Source organism: Callithrix jacchus, chromosome 9, assembly GCF_049354715.1.
Source record: "Callithrix jacchus isolate 240 chromosome 9, calJac240_pri, whole genome shotgun sequence".
NCBI classification, from domain to species: Eukaryota; Metazoa; Chordata; class Mammalia; order Primates; family Cebidae; genus Callithrix; species Callithrix jacchus.
Genome location: NC_133510.1, coordinates 54,827,687 through 54,841,777, shown reverse-complemented (window position 1 = coordinate 54,841,777; position 14,091 = coordinate 54,827,687). Strand labels below are relative to the sequence as shown.

The window sequence follows — 14,091 nt, the reverse complement described above, 5'->3', positions numbered from 1 at the left end:
GTCCTTCAGTGTTTGGTCTCTGCCCACTAAATACCACTAGCCTTTCCCAAATATGATTACCATAACAAGCAAACAGCTGTCTTATACCAGCCTTCATGAGGTTACTCCTCCAATACCAATTATTAATCTTTCATGTAACATCCTAGAACGACAGTTTAGCTTTTGCCTCTAAGACTTTTAAATTGGAAAGAGCAAAACATTAAATAAATTAACTCTAAGTTTGTGCTGTACTCTAGGCTGAAATTTAACTCTAAACTATTTATTTCCTATTTCAGAGTGGGAAATAATCAAATACAGTGCACCAGAAGTTATAAAATGAGATAAATAATAGGCTAAAGCCCAGCAGTCTAGCAGTATTCCATATTTAATTGAAAACCTCTCTCACTTTGAAGTTTCCAGGAATTCCCAACCTGGGAATGTTAAGTCCTGTCTCTTTTGTATGTTAAAGTCCAAAGAAAACATTCTTCTCTTTTTTGTTCGTTATTGTGACAGAGTCTCAATCTGTCACCGAGGCTGGAGTGCAATGGCATGATCTCAGCACACTGCAACCTCCATCTCCCAGGTTCAGATGATTCTTGTGTGCCAGCCTCCCGAGTAGCTAGGGTTACAGGTGCACACCATCACATCTGGCTAATTTTTTTTTTTTTGAGACAGTCTTACTCTTTTGCCCAGGCTAGAGTGTAGTGGTAACATCTCAGCTTACTGCAACCTCTGCCTCCTGGGTTCAAGCAGTTCTCATGCCTTAGCTTCCCCAGTAGCTAATTTTTATATTTTTAGTAGAGGTGAGGTTTCACCATGTTGGCCAGGCAGGTCTCAAACTCCTGACCTCAAGTGATCTACCCACCTTGGCCTCCCAAAGTGCTAGGATTACAGGGCATGAGCCACCACACTCTCTCTTCTACTATTTTTAATATAATGGATATTTTATTATATCTCAGTAATATAATCCTGAAAACCTTGGAGTAGCTTTATCCTTCTGCCGTTTTTCCAGATGCAATAGCCCAGGCCCAGACACCGAGCCAGTAGCACATCAGGAGAGAGCCAGTGGGCACAAATGTATCAGACCAGCATGTGTCAAGCCATTCCAAGTTAGTCACTCCCAGGGAATAGCTTCCAGCTATACCAGTTAGGCAGTATATTATTGCACCTTGTGAGAGGTCCCTCTTTGTCTCCTAGAATCACCGTGTCTCTTCTTCCCCTGAGGCTTTATATTCCAGAAGGCGTTAGGCATATCCAGGTACTTTTGGCCTGTTCACGACATCATTTACATGCTAAGTACTGGCTGCTAAGTCAAAGGTTTGGCAGTCACTTCTTTGGAAAATAATTATGTGGTGTGCTACAGAACCAGTAAAGCCACTGAGATAACATATATCTGGTAGGCATATGTTTGGACACTCATTTCAATACCCAGGTCTTATACTTGTCTGCAATCTGATTCCTCACTAAAGTGTAGTTCTCAAAAGAGTCTTTCTTCTGCCCCCGTCTCCATCCCCTCCCCACCCCACCCCACCCCACCCCCAAAAATCCAGAGATTGTGATCAGTTGGGAGTGAGATTCACAGACTGCATCATTTAGAAGCCCCTCCCAGCAGTGTTTCCTGCACTGGTTCCCAGTCCCCTGGGCCATAGCCAAATCCCACAATGTCATAAGGAATTGTTTTGGTAAGGGATCGTTTAGGTGGTAACTCTACTTTGCTTCATAAATACATTTTTTTAAGGTTTATCTTCCAGAAATCTTCAAGTTGCCAGTGTATAACTTTCATGAAGGCAGATGGGAAGAGGCCATGCTTTGTGTGACCACTGGTTATTCTCGTTATTCTCTGCAAAACAAAATGTCCATCAGAATCTCTGTCAGGTTCTGTAAGCTTCTAAACAATTTCTTAGAAGCTCCATCTGTTCTCAGTGACTATGATATAGTGCAGGGGGTCCAATCTTTTTTGCTTTCTTGGGCCATACGTAAAATACGCTAACGATTGCTGATGAGCTTTAAAAAAAATCGCAAAAAAACTCTCAGCGTTTTAAGAAAATTTATGAATTTGTGTTGGGCTGCATTCAAAGCTGTCCTGGGCTACATGCGTCCCACAGGCTGCAGCTTGGACAAGCTTGGTGTAGTATCTCCTGTGTGTAAGGACGTGTATTTAATGTCCCTAGATCCCCAGTGAACCCAGTCAAGCTAGTCCTCTGAATTGATTCTAGAGAATTTAATTTCATTAAATTAAATGGGCTTACCCTGACAGATTGCATTTGAGGGATAAGGCAAAGAAATCAAGGCTGCCTGGTTGGTTTTGGGTGTGAGCAGCTAGATGGTTAGTGGTACTGTTTACTTAAAGATTAGAAGGAAACAAGTTTAAGTGGGAATACCGAGTCAATTTTGGATATGTCAAGTTTGAGCTGTGTTTTAGACATCAGAGAACGGTAGGATATATGAATCTGAAGCTCAGGGCCCGAGATAGTTTTCTAAGTAAAGCATACAGATGATATTTAATGCATTAGGCCTGAATGGGAGATGAGGGAGTAAGGCAGTTATAATAAGCATGGACAGCTGGATTGAGAAGTTTTGCTGTGGTGGGAAGTGGAGAATTGGGTTATTGTTGAAGGGAGTTTTGTGGTCAATTTAGAGATCTTTTAAAATGGGAGATATTAAAGCATGTTTGTAAGCAGAAAGTAATGAATCAGAACAGAAGGAAACATTGATGCATAAACTAAGTGGGATAATTACAAGAATTGAGTTCTGGAATTGGCAAGATGATATGATGGGTTCCACAGCACAGATGGAAAAGTTGGCCGTGTATAGGCGCAGTTCAATTGTGACTGGAAAGTAGACCTGGAAAACGGACACAGATTGACCAGGCATAGTGGCTCACACCTGTAATCCCAGCACTTTGGGAGGCCGAGGCTGGTGGATCACTTGAGGTCGGGAGTTCAAGACCAGTCTGGTCAACATGGTGAAACCCTGTCTCTACTAAAAATACAAAAATCAGCCAGGCATCATGGTAGGCACCTGTAGTCCCAGCTACTCAGGAGACTGAGGCAGGAGAATCGCTTGAACCCAGGAGGCGGTGTTTACAGTGAGCTGAGATCAAGCCACTGCACTCTATCCCATCTCAAAAAAAAAAAAAAGAGAGAACAGACACAGATTCAGGTAGGTTGTATTTGGTAAAGGGCATAAGGGAGTGCTGGTCTGATTGCTTCTATTTCCACATTAAATTATGAATTGAGGCCATCAGAATTGAGGATCAAAGGAGGTAGTGGTGGAGGTTTCAGGAGGGAGGGGAAGATGTGAAATAGTCTTTTCAGATTGAGGAAGTGAAGTTATTAGGAAAACAAAATAGAATTTCTAAGCATTATTGAGTATCCATTTGTTATATAACAAAATTGGTCACAAGTTCATAGATTTTTCATCTTTTTTTTTTAATCTTAGCACCCTGATATGTACGAGAGAGCAGTGCTAAGGAAAGATCATCAGAAGAAATATGGAGCGACAGTTGATCTTTGGAGCATTGGGGTAACATTTTATCATGCAGCTACTGGATCACTGCCATTTAGACCCTTTGAAGGGCCTCGTAGGAATAAAGAAGTGATGTAAGTGGTTTCCAATCTAAAATCAGAGAAGCATTTAAAAAATTATTTCTATCTTGGTTCATCATATTGTTAGTGGTTTATGCTAATGAAAATTGCTTTAACAATTGTTTTCGATATTTTAAGCTAACTGGTTTTTTAAAAGAATGCAGCCTTATAAAAGCATGCATAATTTTCTATATCATGTTTAAATATCTTAAATACACAGTATAAATGGTATTCAGTCTTGGGCCCATCATTAAAAATGTACTGCTTTCTAGACTTTATTTTAGCACACTTTATTTCACTCAGTGTGCTTGTCAGCACTTTTCTCCTGTACAACTGAAAGAAATAATGTAGTTCTATGGAGTATCAGAATCATTACCAGATCTAAAATGAGCATCAGTCTTACCCTAAAGTGAACTGATTTCTTTGACCATTTAAAAGAACATTTTGGGCCAGGCATGGTGGCTCATGCCTGTAATCCCAGCACTTTGGGAGGCTGAGGGGGGAGGATTGCTTGAGCCCAGGAGTTCAAGACTAGCCTGAACAACATAGTGAGACCCTGTCTCTACAAAAAAATACAAAAATTAGCCAGACATGGTGGTATGCGCCTCTAGTCCCAGCTACTCGGGAGGCTGAAGTGGGAGGATCACCTGAGCCCAAGAGATTGAGGCTGCAGTGAACTGTGATTGCACCACTGCACTCCAGCCTGGGTGACAAAGTGAGACCCTGTCTCTAAATAAATAAATTAAATTAAAAATATTTTGGTAGTAATGTTACATTAAACTTTTTTTTCCAGTGTTGTAGATTTGGTCCAGACATAATATATTTTACTAGTATAATGTATATACATTTAGGTATTATCACAATTTTTTTTTAATTTCCATTTTTATTTTAGATTCAAAGGGTATGTGTGAAGGTTTAGTTAAAGGGATATATTGTGTGGTGCTGGAGTTTGGGCTTTTATTGATCCCATCACCCAGGTAGTGTACATAGTGTCTAATAAAAAGTGTTCAGCCCTCATCTCCCTCCCTCCCTCCTTTTCAAGTCCTCAGTATCTATTTAGTCTCCATCTTTACATCTGTGTGAACCCAAGATTTAGCTCCCACTTATAAGTGAGAGCATAATAGTATTTGGTTTTCTAGGTTTAGAATCATATTGTCACTTAAGATAAAGTTCTCCCACTTCATCTGTGTTGCTTCAAAGGATATGATTTCATTCTTTTTTATGGCTGCATACTATTCTGTGGTGTATATGTACCACATCTTTGTTATCCATTCTGCCATTGATGGGCACCTAGGTTGATTCTTTGTGTTTGCTATTGTGGATACTGCTGTGTGTATGTCTTTTTTAGTAGAATGACTTATTTTTCTTTGGTTATGCACCCAGTAATGGGATTGCTGAGTCAAATGAGTTCTATTTTTAGTTATTTGAGATCTCCAAGCTGCTTTTCATAGGGGCTGAACTATTTGCATTCCCACCAATGGTGTATAATTATTCCCTTTTCTGCACAACCTCACTGCCATTATTTTTTTACTCTTTAGAAGCCATTCTGACTGGCAGGAGATGGCATCTTATTGCGGTTTTGATTTGCATCTCTCTGATTAGTGGTGTTGAGTTTTTTTTCATGTTTGTTGGCAACTTGTATGGTCTTCTTTTGAGGAGAGTATGTTCTTGTCCTTTGCTCACTTTAATGGAGTTCTTTGTTTTTGTCTTGTTGATTCATATAGATTCTGGTATTAGTCCTTTTTGTCAGATGCATAGTTTACAAATAATTTCTTCCGTTCTGTAGGTTGTCTGTTTATTCTGTTGAGAGTTCCTTTTAGGGCCAGGCGTGGTGGCTCACATCTGTAATCCCAGCACTTTGGGAGGCCAAGGTGGGCGGGTCACCTGAGGTCAGGAGTTCAAGACCAGCCTGACCAACATGGAGAAACCCCATCTCTAAAATAAATAAATAAATAAATAAATAAATAAATAAATAAAGAGAGTTCCTTTTGCTGTGCCAAAGCTCTTTAGTTTAATTGTCTATTTTTTATTTTGTTGCATTTGATTTGGGGGTCTTCATCATGAATTCTTTCCTTAAGGACAGTATATAGAAGAGTATGTCCTATATCTCCTTCTAGAATTTTTGTAGTTTGAGCTCTTACATTTAAGTCTTTATTCCATCTTGAGTTAATTTTTGTATATGGTAAGAGATAGGGGTCTAGTTTTTTTCTCCTGCATATGATTAGCCAGTTTTCCCAGCACATTTATCAAATAGGGTATCCTTTCCCCATTGTTTATTTTTGTCAACTTTGTGAAAGATATGTTGGTTGTAGATGTGTGGCTTTATTTTCGGAGTCTCTATTCTGTTCCATCAGTCTATGTATCTGTTTTTGTACCAATACCATGCTCTTTTGGTTACTGTAGCCTTGCAGATTGCCTTGGCTATTCGGGCTCTGTTTTTGTTCCATATGAATTTAGAATAATTTTTTCTAATTCTGTGAAAAATAACATGATAATTTGATAGGAATAGCATTGATTCTGTAGATTGCTCTGGGCAGGATAGATATTTTAATGATTGATGTTGCCTGATTGCTCTGGCTGAGACTTCTAGTACTATGTTGAGTAGGGGTGGCGAGAGTGGGCCTCCTTGTCTTGTTCCAGTTCTTAGGGTGATTGCCCATTCAGAATGATGTTGGCTATGGGTTTATCATAGCCATGAGCATGAAATGCTTTTGCATTTGTTGTGTCATTTATGATTTCTTTCAGCTGTGTTTTGTAGTTTTTGTACCGATCTTTCAACTCCTCAGTTAAGTGTATTTCTAGGTATTTTTGTGTCTGTGTGGCTATTGTAAATGGGATTGCATTCTCGATTTGGTTCTCATCTTGAACATTATTGGTGTATAGAAATGCTGCTGATAGTTGTATATATTTTTTGCATTGTTTTAATTTTTATTTACAGAAAACAGTGTACATTTAACCCAGTTTCGTGGCAAGTTCTTTAGCCTTTGCCTTTTCAAACTTGGCGATGCGAGCTACAGACTTGGGACCCAGAACATTGCCTCCCAATGTGACGGCGGATCTCATTGTATCTGTCATTGTAATTGGTGCGGATAGCTTCCACCAGCTTAGCCAAAGCACCTTTGTCTTCCAAATTAAAGTGTGTGAAGGCGACAGTGGTGCAGGTCTTCCTGTGTACTAGACGTCCCAGTTTTGCCTTCCCCTTGATAATGCAGTAAGAGGCTCCCATTTTACGACACAGGGCAGGCAAGAAGACAGAGAACTCAATGGGATCCACATCATGAGCCATCACCACCAGCTGCGCTTTCTTATTCTCCACCAAGGTGGTGATGGTGTTGACTCCTGCTCGAAGGACAGGTGGTCTCTTAGTGGGGACGTCCCCTTTGCCAGCCGCTTTCTTCTTGGCCCGGGCCAACAGCCTCTGCTTCTTCTCCTGCTTTGTCTCTGATGTATACTTGTGGGCCAACTTAAGTAGTTGAGTAGCTGTTTGGTGGTCCAGGGCCTGGGTGAACTTTCAGCCGCTTATAGAGATGGCTCTCTGCTGCTGCAACCTGATATAGCGGGGCCATTTTACAAAGCGGGTGAGGTCTCTTTTGGGCTGGATGTCCTGTCCAATGCCAAAATTTTTAGGCCTTTTCTCAAATAGTGGATTCACCACTTTCTTGGCCTCCTGCTTCTTCACAACAGCAGGGGGCTGGAGCCACCTTCTTCCCCTTGGCCTTCTTTCTTTCCGGCATCTTGGGCAGCGGGAAGAGAGAGAGGATAGTTGTATATATTTTTTTGTATCTTGGGACTTGGCTGAAGTTGTTTGTCAGGTCTAGGAGACTTTTGGCAAAATCTTTAGGGTTTTCTAGGTTTAGAATCATATTGTCAGTGAAGAGAAAATTTGACTATTTCTTTTCCTCTTTGAATGCCTCTTATTTCTCTTTTGCCTGATTGCTCTGGCTGGAACTTTCAGTACTATATTGAGTAGGAGTGGTGAGAGTAGGCCTTCTTGTCTTATTCCAGTTCTTAGGGGATTTGCGCATTCAGAATGATGTTGACTATGGGTTTGTAATAGATGGCTCTTATTATTTTGAGATATGTTCCTTCTGTGCCTAATTTGTTGAAGTGTAGTGCCATAATTATTAAAAAATAGTTACTGTGTGTATAAACTCATTTCTTATAAGCCAAGGAAAAGAGAGATGGATTTCTAGATGTGAAATTAATTATAAAAATAACCCATAATTAGCCACACTTCTTTTTATTTTAAAAGACATTCGTGAATAGCCTTGTTTCATGAGAAAGCCAAACCACATACACATAAAACTGTGATGTAAAGAATATTGAGTTTAATGAATGGACAACAACCACTGACAGCCTAACCTGTCCAGTCATTCTTTTAGGTCTTAACATATTTCTCAGACTTTTATATATTTGACCCTACCTTTTGTTTTGTTTCATTTGGTTTTTTGTTTTGCTTTGTTTGTTTTTTTGAGACAGATTCTCACTCTTGCCCCGGCTGGAGTGTAGTGGCCCAATCTCAGCTCACTGCAACGTCCACCTCCCAGGTTCAAGCAATTCCCCTGCATCAGCCTCCTGAGTAGCTGGGATTACAGATGGATGCCACCACACCCAGCTAATTTTTTTATTTTTGGTAGAGATGGGGTTTCACCATGTTGGCCAGGCTGGTCTTGAACTCCTGGCCTCAAGTGATCTGTCCCCCCTCAGCCTCCAAAGTGGTGGGATTACACACATGAGCCACCAGACTCAGCCTGGCCCTACCTTTTATGAAGCAATCATGACTTAAAGTAATAGTCACAACTATAAAAAATGCAAGTATTTAATCTCTTCTCAAAAAATTGAGGGAGAAAGATGTTTTTCCTTTTGTTGGTTGAAGGAAGTAAAACAAATTCAGATGGTACAATGACTTTTGCTAAAACTTGGGTATCTGAATGTTTTCCAACAAGGACAGTGTACGTGTTTATGGAAAGAAGACATCTATTTAACTGTACTGACAATTTTGGTATAGCATCCTAATGAGCCTGCTTTATAGCATTGCCCTTTTAACGAAATCTATTCCTTAACAAAAAGTGATATTTTGTGTTTTTCTCATTACACATAAATTGTGCCTAACAGTTACAGTTTTATCATCATAGATATTATCAGCATTTAAAGCAATGTCAGCATTTCTTGCTGCCCTAAAAATGGTTTAAATAAAAGTGTGTGTTGCTTCCTAATAAAGGACTCATATAACTCTTAAGTAGCTAGGAATACTGGATAATTTTGTCTGACACCCATGTGGGCAGATATACCATTAGAAGAATTTTACTTTATTATCACAGAAACTCAACTTTTTATGAACATTGATCTAAAGAATGTTCAGAAGTGGCTGAAGTACTCAGTAATAATAATTGTTTTACTTTACTAATGAAGGATGTAGTCATCCAACATTATGGCAGTGATTTCTCAGCATCTCATTTGCATGTCAGGAATGTATTTATAAATGGATCTTATCAAAGGTAAACTTTTTTAAAACTTGTAAGCATTCCTTTGAGAATTTTGCCATTTATTCACTTCTCTTTTGCATTAATCTCACATATGTGCACTTACTCCTTAAATAGTTCTCACATGAACACACCTTATTTTTCACATTAATTTCCTCTTTGAAAATTTCTTAAGGCAAAAATCATGGCTGCCTCTGCTGAGGAAGCAGCAAATGGTCTAAATTGGTTGTAGTGGTTTGTTCTATTTTATTTTAATATTGATTTGCTCGGAGCACATTTACTTTAACATTGAACAAATGTGCTTTTTCCAAAATGTGCAAATGTGAGTCTTCCAGTGTGCAAAGAATCTGACACTGCTCTGTATAGTTTTATCTTTTTTGTTTTAAAGAATGCTATTCATTCTGCAGAAACTTTACACTTTAGTTGTGCCTTTGAATAATATGGGTAAGAGGGATTAGATGCTTTTTTTTTTTCATGGTCTAGAGACATTCTGTGACATAACTTATTTTGTGTTTGCTCGGTTTTTTCAGATGGAAAATTAATATTTTTGTTGTGAACATCAAGATGCTGTTATAAAGCACTCAGATCTCAGATGAAAATTAATTATGGCATATATAAAATAACCATACAACCACTATTCTTCAGTCAGTCAGATTCAAAGTATTTTGATTGTTTTATGGATCCTGTGAACATCAGTCACAAAGTTTCATCTAGTAGATAATTGTAGGTGCAATTGAGGAAATACTTTTGCAAAGCCCATTAATAAGTCATGCAAAAATGAACTTCATATTTTATTCTGCTTTTATTCCTCCCAAGGTATAAAATAATTACAGGAAAGCCTTCTGGTGCAATATCTGGAGTACAGAAAGCAGAAAATGGACCAATTGACTGGAGTGGAGACATGCCTGTTTCTTGCAGTCTTTCTCGGTAAGTATGGTGTACCTAATTCTTATCTTTTGCACTTTGGTATTTGAAATCTTTCTTGCCTAAAACCACAGGTACTTAAATACTGAAGTATACTTTGATTTTATTTTAATTAGATATTGTGAAAGCATATACCTTGATAAATGGTTTTTGTCTTTGTGACTATACAAATAATTTCCCCTGATCTGCATTAGGACACAGGGCATACATTTTTAAGATTGGTAATCACTGGTCTTGGAATTCTTCCCAGTGTGGGGATCCTGCTCAGGACTTTAGTATTTTTTGTAATGACCTCCATATTGATAGATAACAAATAGTGGTTTGGATATGAGTAAATTTCTCAACTGGAGTTGTAAAAAGCAAACAGTAAAGACATTTAGTATTATCCTCATTTAAAAAAAAAATTTGAATTATTCAAAGGGTGAGAAATAATAGGCTTTTTGTACTTTTTAGCATTTCAAATGTTCGTATAGGTCTTGTTTAATGACACAGGCAGAACTCAAACAAATTATATGGTCATTTAAGAATTCTGTGGCCGGACGCGGTGGCTCACACCTGTAACCTCAGCATTTTGGGAGGCCGAGGTGGGTGGATCACAGGGTCAGGAGATCAAGACCATCCTGGCTAACACGGTGAAATCCCATCTCTACTAAAAATACAAAAATTAGCTGGGAATGTTTTGGTGCGCACCTGTAGTCACAGCTACTTGGGAGGCTGAGGCAGGAGAATCACTAGAACCCGGGAGCTGGGGGTTGCAGTGAGCCAAAATTGTGCCACTCCACTCCAGCCTGGGCAACAGAGCCAGACTCTGTCTCAAAAAAAAAAGAATTCTGTTACCACAAAGAAAGAATTAAGGTAAAAGAAATTAAAAGTAGAAAGTAAATTGTTTGTATTTCACTCTGGAAAAAAAGCCAAGACATGCATCAGTATTTAGAATTTGTGATTACTGAATTAACTCCATTTTTCCTGAGTGTGGTAGTTATATAATCCAAAATTGGGTGAGTTACTGACTTAACACCCATTTTTAAGTTGTGGGTGCATTTTGTATGACTTTTAACTAAATAAATATCTAAAACAAACTAATAAAATATTTAGCATTTTATATATTGGGTTCTGTGAAAATTCATTTAAACCAAGAGTTCCAATGCTGAAATCATTTTGAAAAACCACTGTTGTAACAGTTTTCTTGTGTATGTTGTTTAAAAAGGTTTCCAAAATAAAATTGTCTTGCGACTAGATTACCAAGAGAAATTCATTGTGTTGGAGAGCAGAAATGTAACATTATAATTGTGATTTGTGTTAAATTTTGATTTAGGAAATACTCATTTTGAGGATCTTGGGCAAACTGATAAAATGTAAAGGGCTCAGGAAATGAACACTTGTTTTAAATAGCAAGAACTTCAGGCACTACAAATCAGCAGTGAAAGCAACTACCAAAAATGTAATAGGCTTGGCATAGCGGCATACATCTATAATCCCAGCTACTCAGGAAGCTGAGACAGGATACTAGAGCCCTGGAGTTTGACACTGCAATGCATAAAGTGTCTGTGAATAGCCACTGCACTTCAGCCTGGGTAGGATAACAAGACCCCATTTCTAGAAGAAAAAAAAAGTTGTAACCTCTGATTCATTGATGAGTGATATTAAGTGAAGGTTACCTAGCTTTCTGAAAAGTTGACAGATTTAAAATTTTTTAAATTAATCTAATATAATAATGACAGTTCCTTTAATTTGCTGGTAAATATTATGATTTTATTAATCTAGACAGAATATGATATATTCATTCTTCAAGTAACTTTTCAATACCATTTTAGGGGTCTTCAGGTTCTACTTACGCCTGTTCTTGCAAACATCCTTGAAGCAGATCAGGAAAAGTGTTGGGGTTTTGACCAGTTTTTTGCAGAAACTAGTGATATACTTCACCGAATGATAATTCATGTTTTTTCGCTACAACAAATGACAGCTCATAAGATTTATATTCATAGCTATAATACGTAAGTATCTCTATTTTCTTCTTACAGCAACATATTCTGTTATATTTTCCTAAGGTAGGAAAAGAAAGAAAAGATGCCTCAGCCTCACTAAAAGCACCCACACTTCCCACATAGAAAATTATATTTAAGTTCTTACTAAATTCCTTTTTACTTATTTTTGGAGTAAAAGGACTGATATTCTAAAATTATAGTTAAATTAGCTTATTCTTAAACTGTAAGTTTTACAAGACTACTTTCATTGCAGTGCCTTCTTTCAAGTTACATAATCACATAACCACAAATGGCATCTACCAATAAATGAGCCGGGTTTTACTAAGTGCACTATCCTCCCATGTTTAAAGTATCAAAGCCTAAGTCTTAAATATAGTTAACATGGTTATTATTTGCACATGATAACCATATGCAAATAATTTGGTTATTATTAACCATAATAATGGTTAAAGTACCTGGTGCTGGAAAAATAGCCAGTGTTTGTTTTATGTAAACAAAAACACACCCATGTGATTTAAGAAAAACTACCCATGTGATAAAATTGCATACAATGGCCAGTGATGGACCATATATATGACAGTGGTTCCATAAGATTATACCATATTTTTACTGTATCTTTTCTATGTTAAATATGTTTACATATACAAATACTGTTAGTAATTGTGTTATAGCTGCTTGCAGTATTAAGTACAGTAACGTGCTGTACAGGTTTGTAGCCTAGGAGCCGTAGGCTAGATACCATATAACCTAGGTATGTAGAAGGCATAGCATGTAGTTTTCTGTAAATATACTTCATGATGTTCACACGATGGTGCATTTTTCAGAACTTATTCCCATTGTTAAGCAATGCATGACTGTATACAAACATACGCTTGCATGTAAAACTGGGGAAATTTGAGTAAGTTGAGTGAATCAGTGTTAATAGCTGGTTGTAATGCTTTGCTATATGCAAGATGTTACCATTGGGGAAAGCTGGGGTAAGAATATATGGTGTCTGTCTTCATTGTTTCTTAGAACTGCATGTGAATCTATAGTGATGTCAAAATGTTTTTAAAAAGCTCACCCAATGTGACTATAGTTAGTAATAACTTAATTATAAATTTTTAAAAAGCTAAAAAGGGTATAATATGATTATCTGTAACACAAAAGATAAATGCTTGAGTGGATGGATACCACATTCTCTATGATGTGATTATTACATATTGCATGCCTGTAACAAAACATCTCATGTACTCCATAAACACATACATTTCCTATGTACACACAAAAATTAGAAACAAAAATTTTTCAAAAGGTCACCCAATGGAGGCTTGTAGAGCCAAATTACAGTATTGCTGCTGAAACATTTCTTTTGATGTCATTGATCTATTCATGGGGAAGCTATCTTTTCCCTAAATCATCATTTTGAAAATAGTTCATTTTATTAATTTAGTTAACAAACATACAGTCACATGACAAGTGCTGTTCTTGGTTCTTTACATATTTAAGCCATTTGTTCCTCACAACAATTCTGTGACGTGGGTACTGTTATTATTTCCATTTTACTATTAAGGAAATGGTGCATAAGAGTTAAGTCACTTATGGTTATATAGCAAGTTAGTGGAAAAGCTAAGATTTGAACCCAGGTATCTGATTCAAGTCAGTACTCTAAACATCTCTGCTACATTGGTTCTCTATTTGAAAATACTAAGAATCTTGGTCAGGTGCGGTGGTTCGCACCTGTAATATTAGCACTTTGGGAGGCTGAGGCAGGTGGATCACTTTGAGGCCAGGAATTTGAAACCAGACTGGCCAGCATGGTTTCTACTAAAAATACAAAAATCAGCTGGGCGTGGTGGTGCATGCCTGTAATCCCAGCTACTTAGGAGGCAGGGGCACAATAATCGCTTGAACGCATGAGGTGGAGGCTGCAGTGAGCCGAGATCGTGCCACTGTACTCCAGCCTGGGTGACAGAGGGAGACTCTATCACACACAGGCGCACGCATGCGCGAAAGAAAATACTCTCACACACGTACACACACAGAAAAGAAAATATTAAGAATCCTATATATTACATAGGTATCCAAACATAACAATACTTTAGAATTGCTTACTGTATGGACAGGTTATATGGAAGGGGGTTTGTAGTATCC

The 14,091-nt window shown here is 37.9% G+C and overlaps 1 protein-coding gene and 1 pseudogene across 9 annotated transcripts in view; one reads left to right on the top strand and one right to left on the bottom strand.

The window, feature by feature from the left end:
• TBK1 (TANK binding kinase 1) overlaps positions 1–14,091 on the top strand; it is a 62,798-nt gene that overhangs the window by 24,140 nt on the left and 24,567 nt on the right. For all 9 annotated transcript variants that reach the window (XM_009004156.5, XM_078336135.1, XM_035256205.3 and 6 more), the window contains 3 exons: positions 3,421–3,581; positions 9,866–9,976; positions 11,788–11,967. In XM_009004156.5, the coding sequence (XP_009002404.1) occupies positions 3,421–3,581; positions 9,866–9,976; positions 11,788–11,967 (452 nt within the window). The remainder of the gene's footprint in view (positions 1–3,420; positions 3,582–9,865; positions 9,977–11,787; positions 11,968–14,091) is intronic.
• LOC118144218 (large ribosomal subunit protein eL8 pseudogene) lies at positions 6,519–7,300 on the bottom strand (annotated as a pseudogene).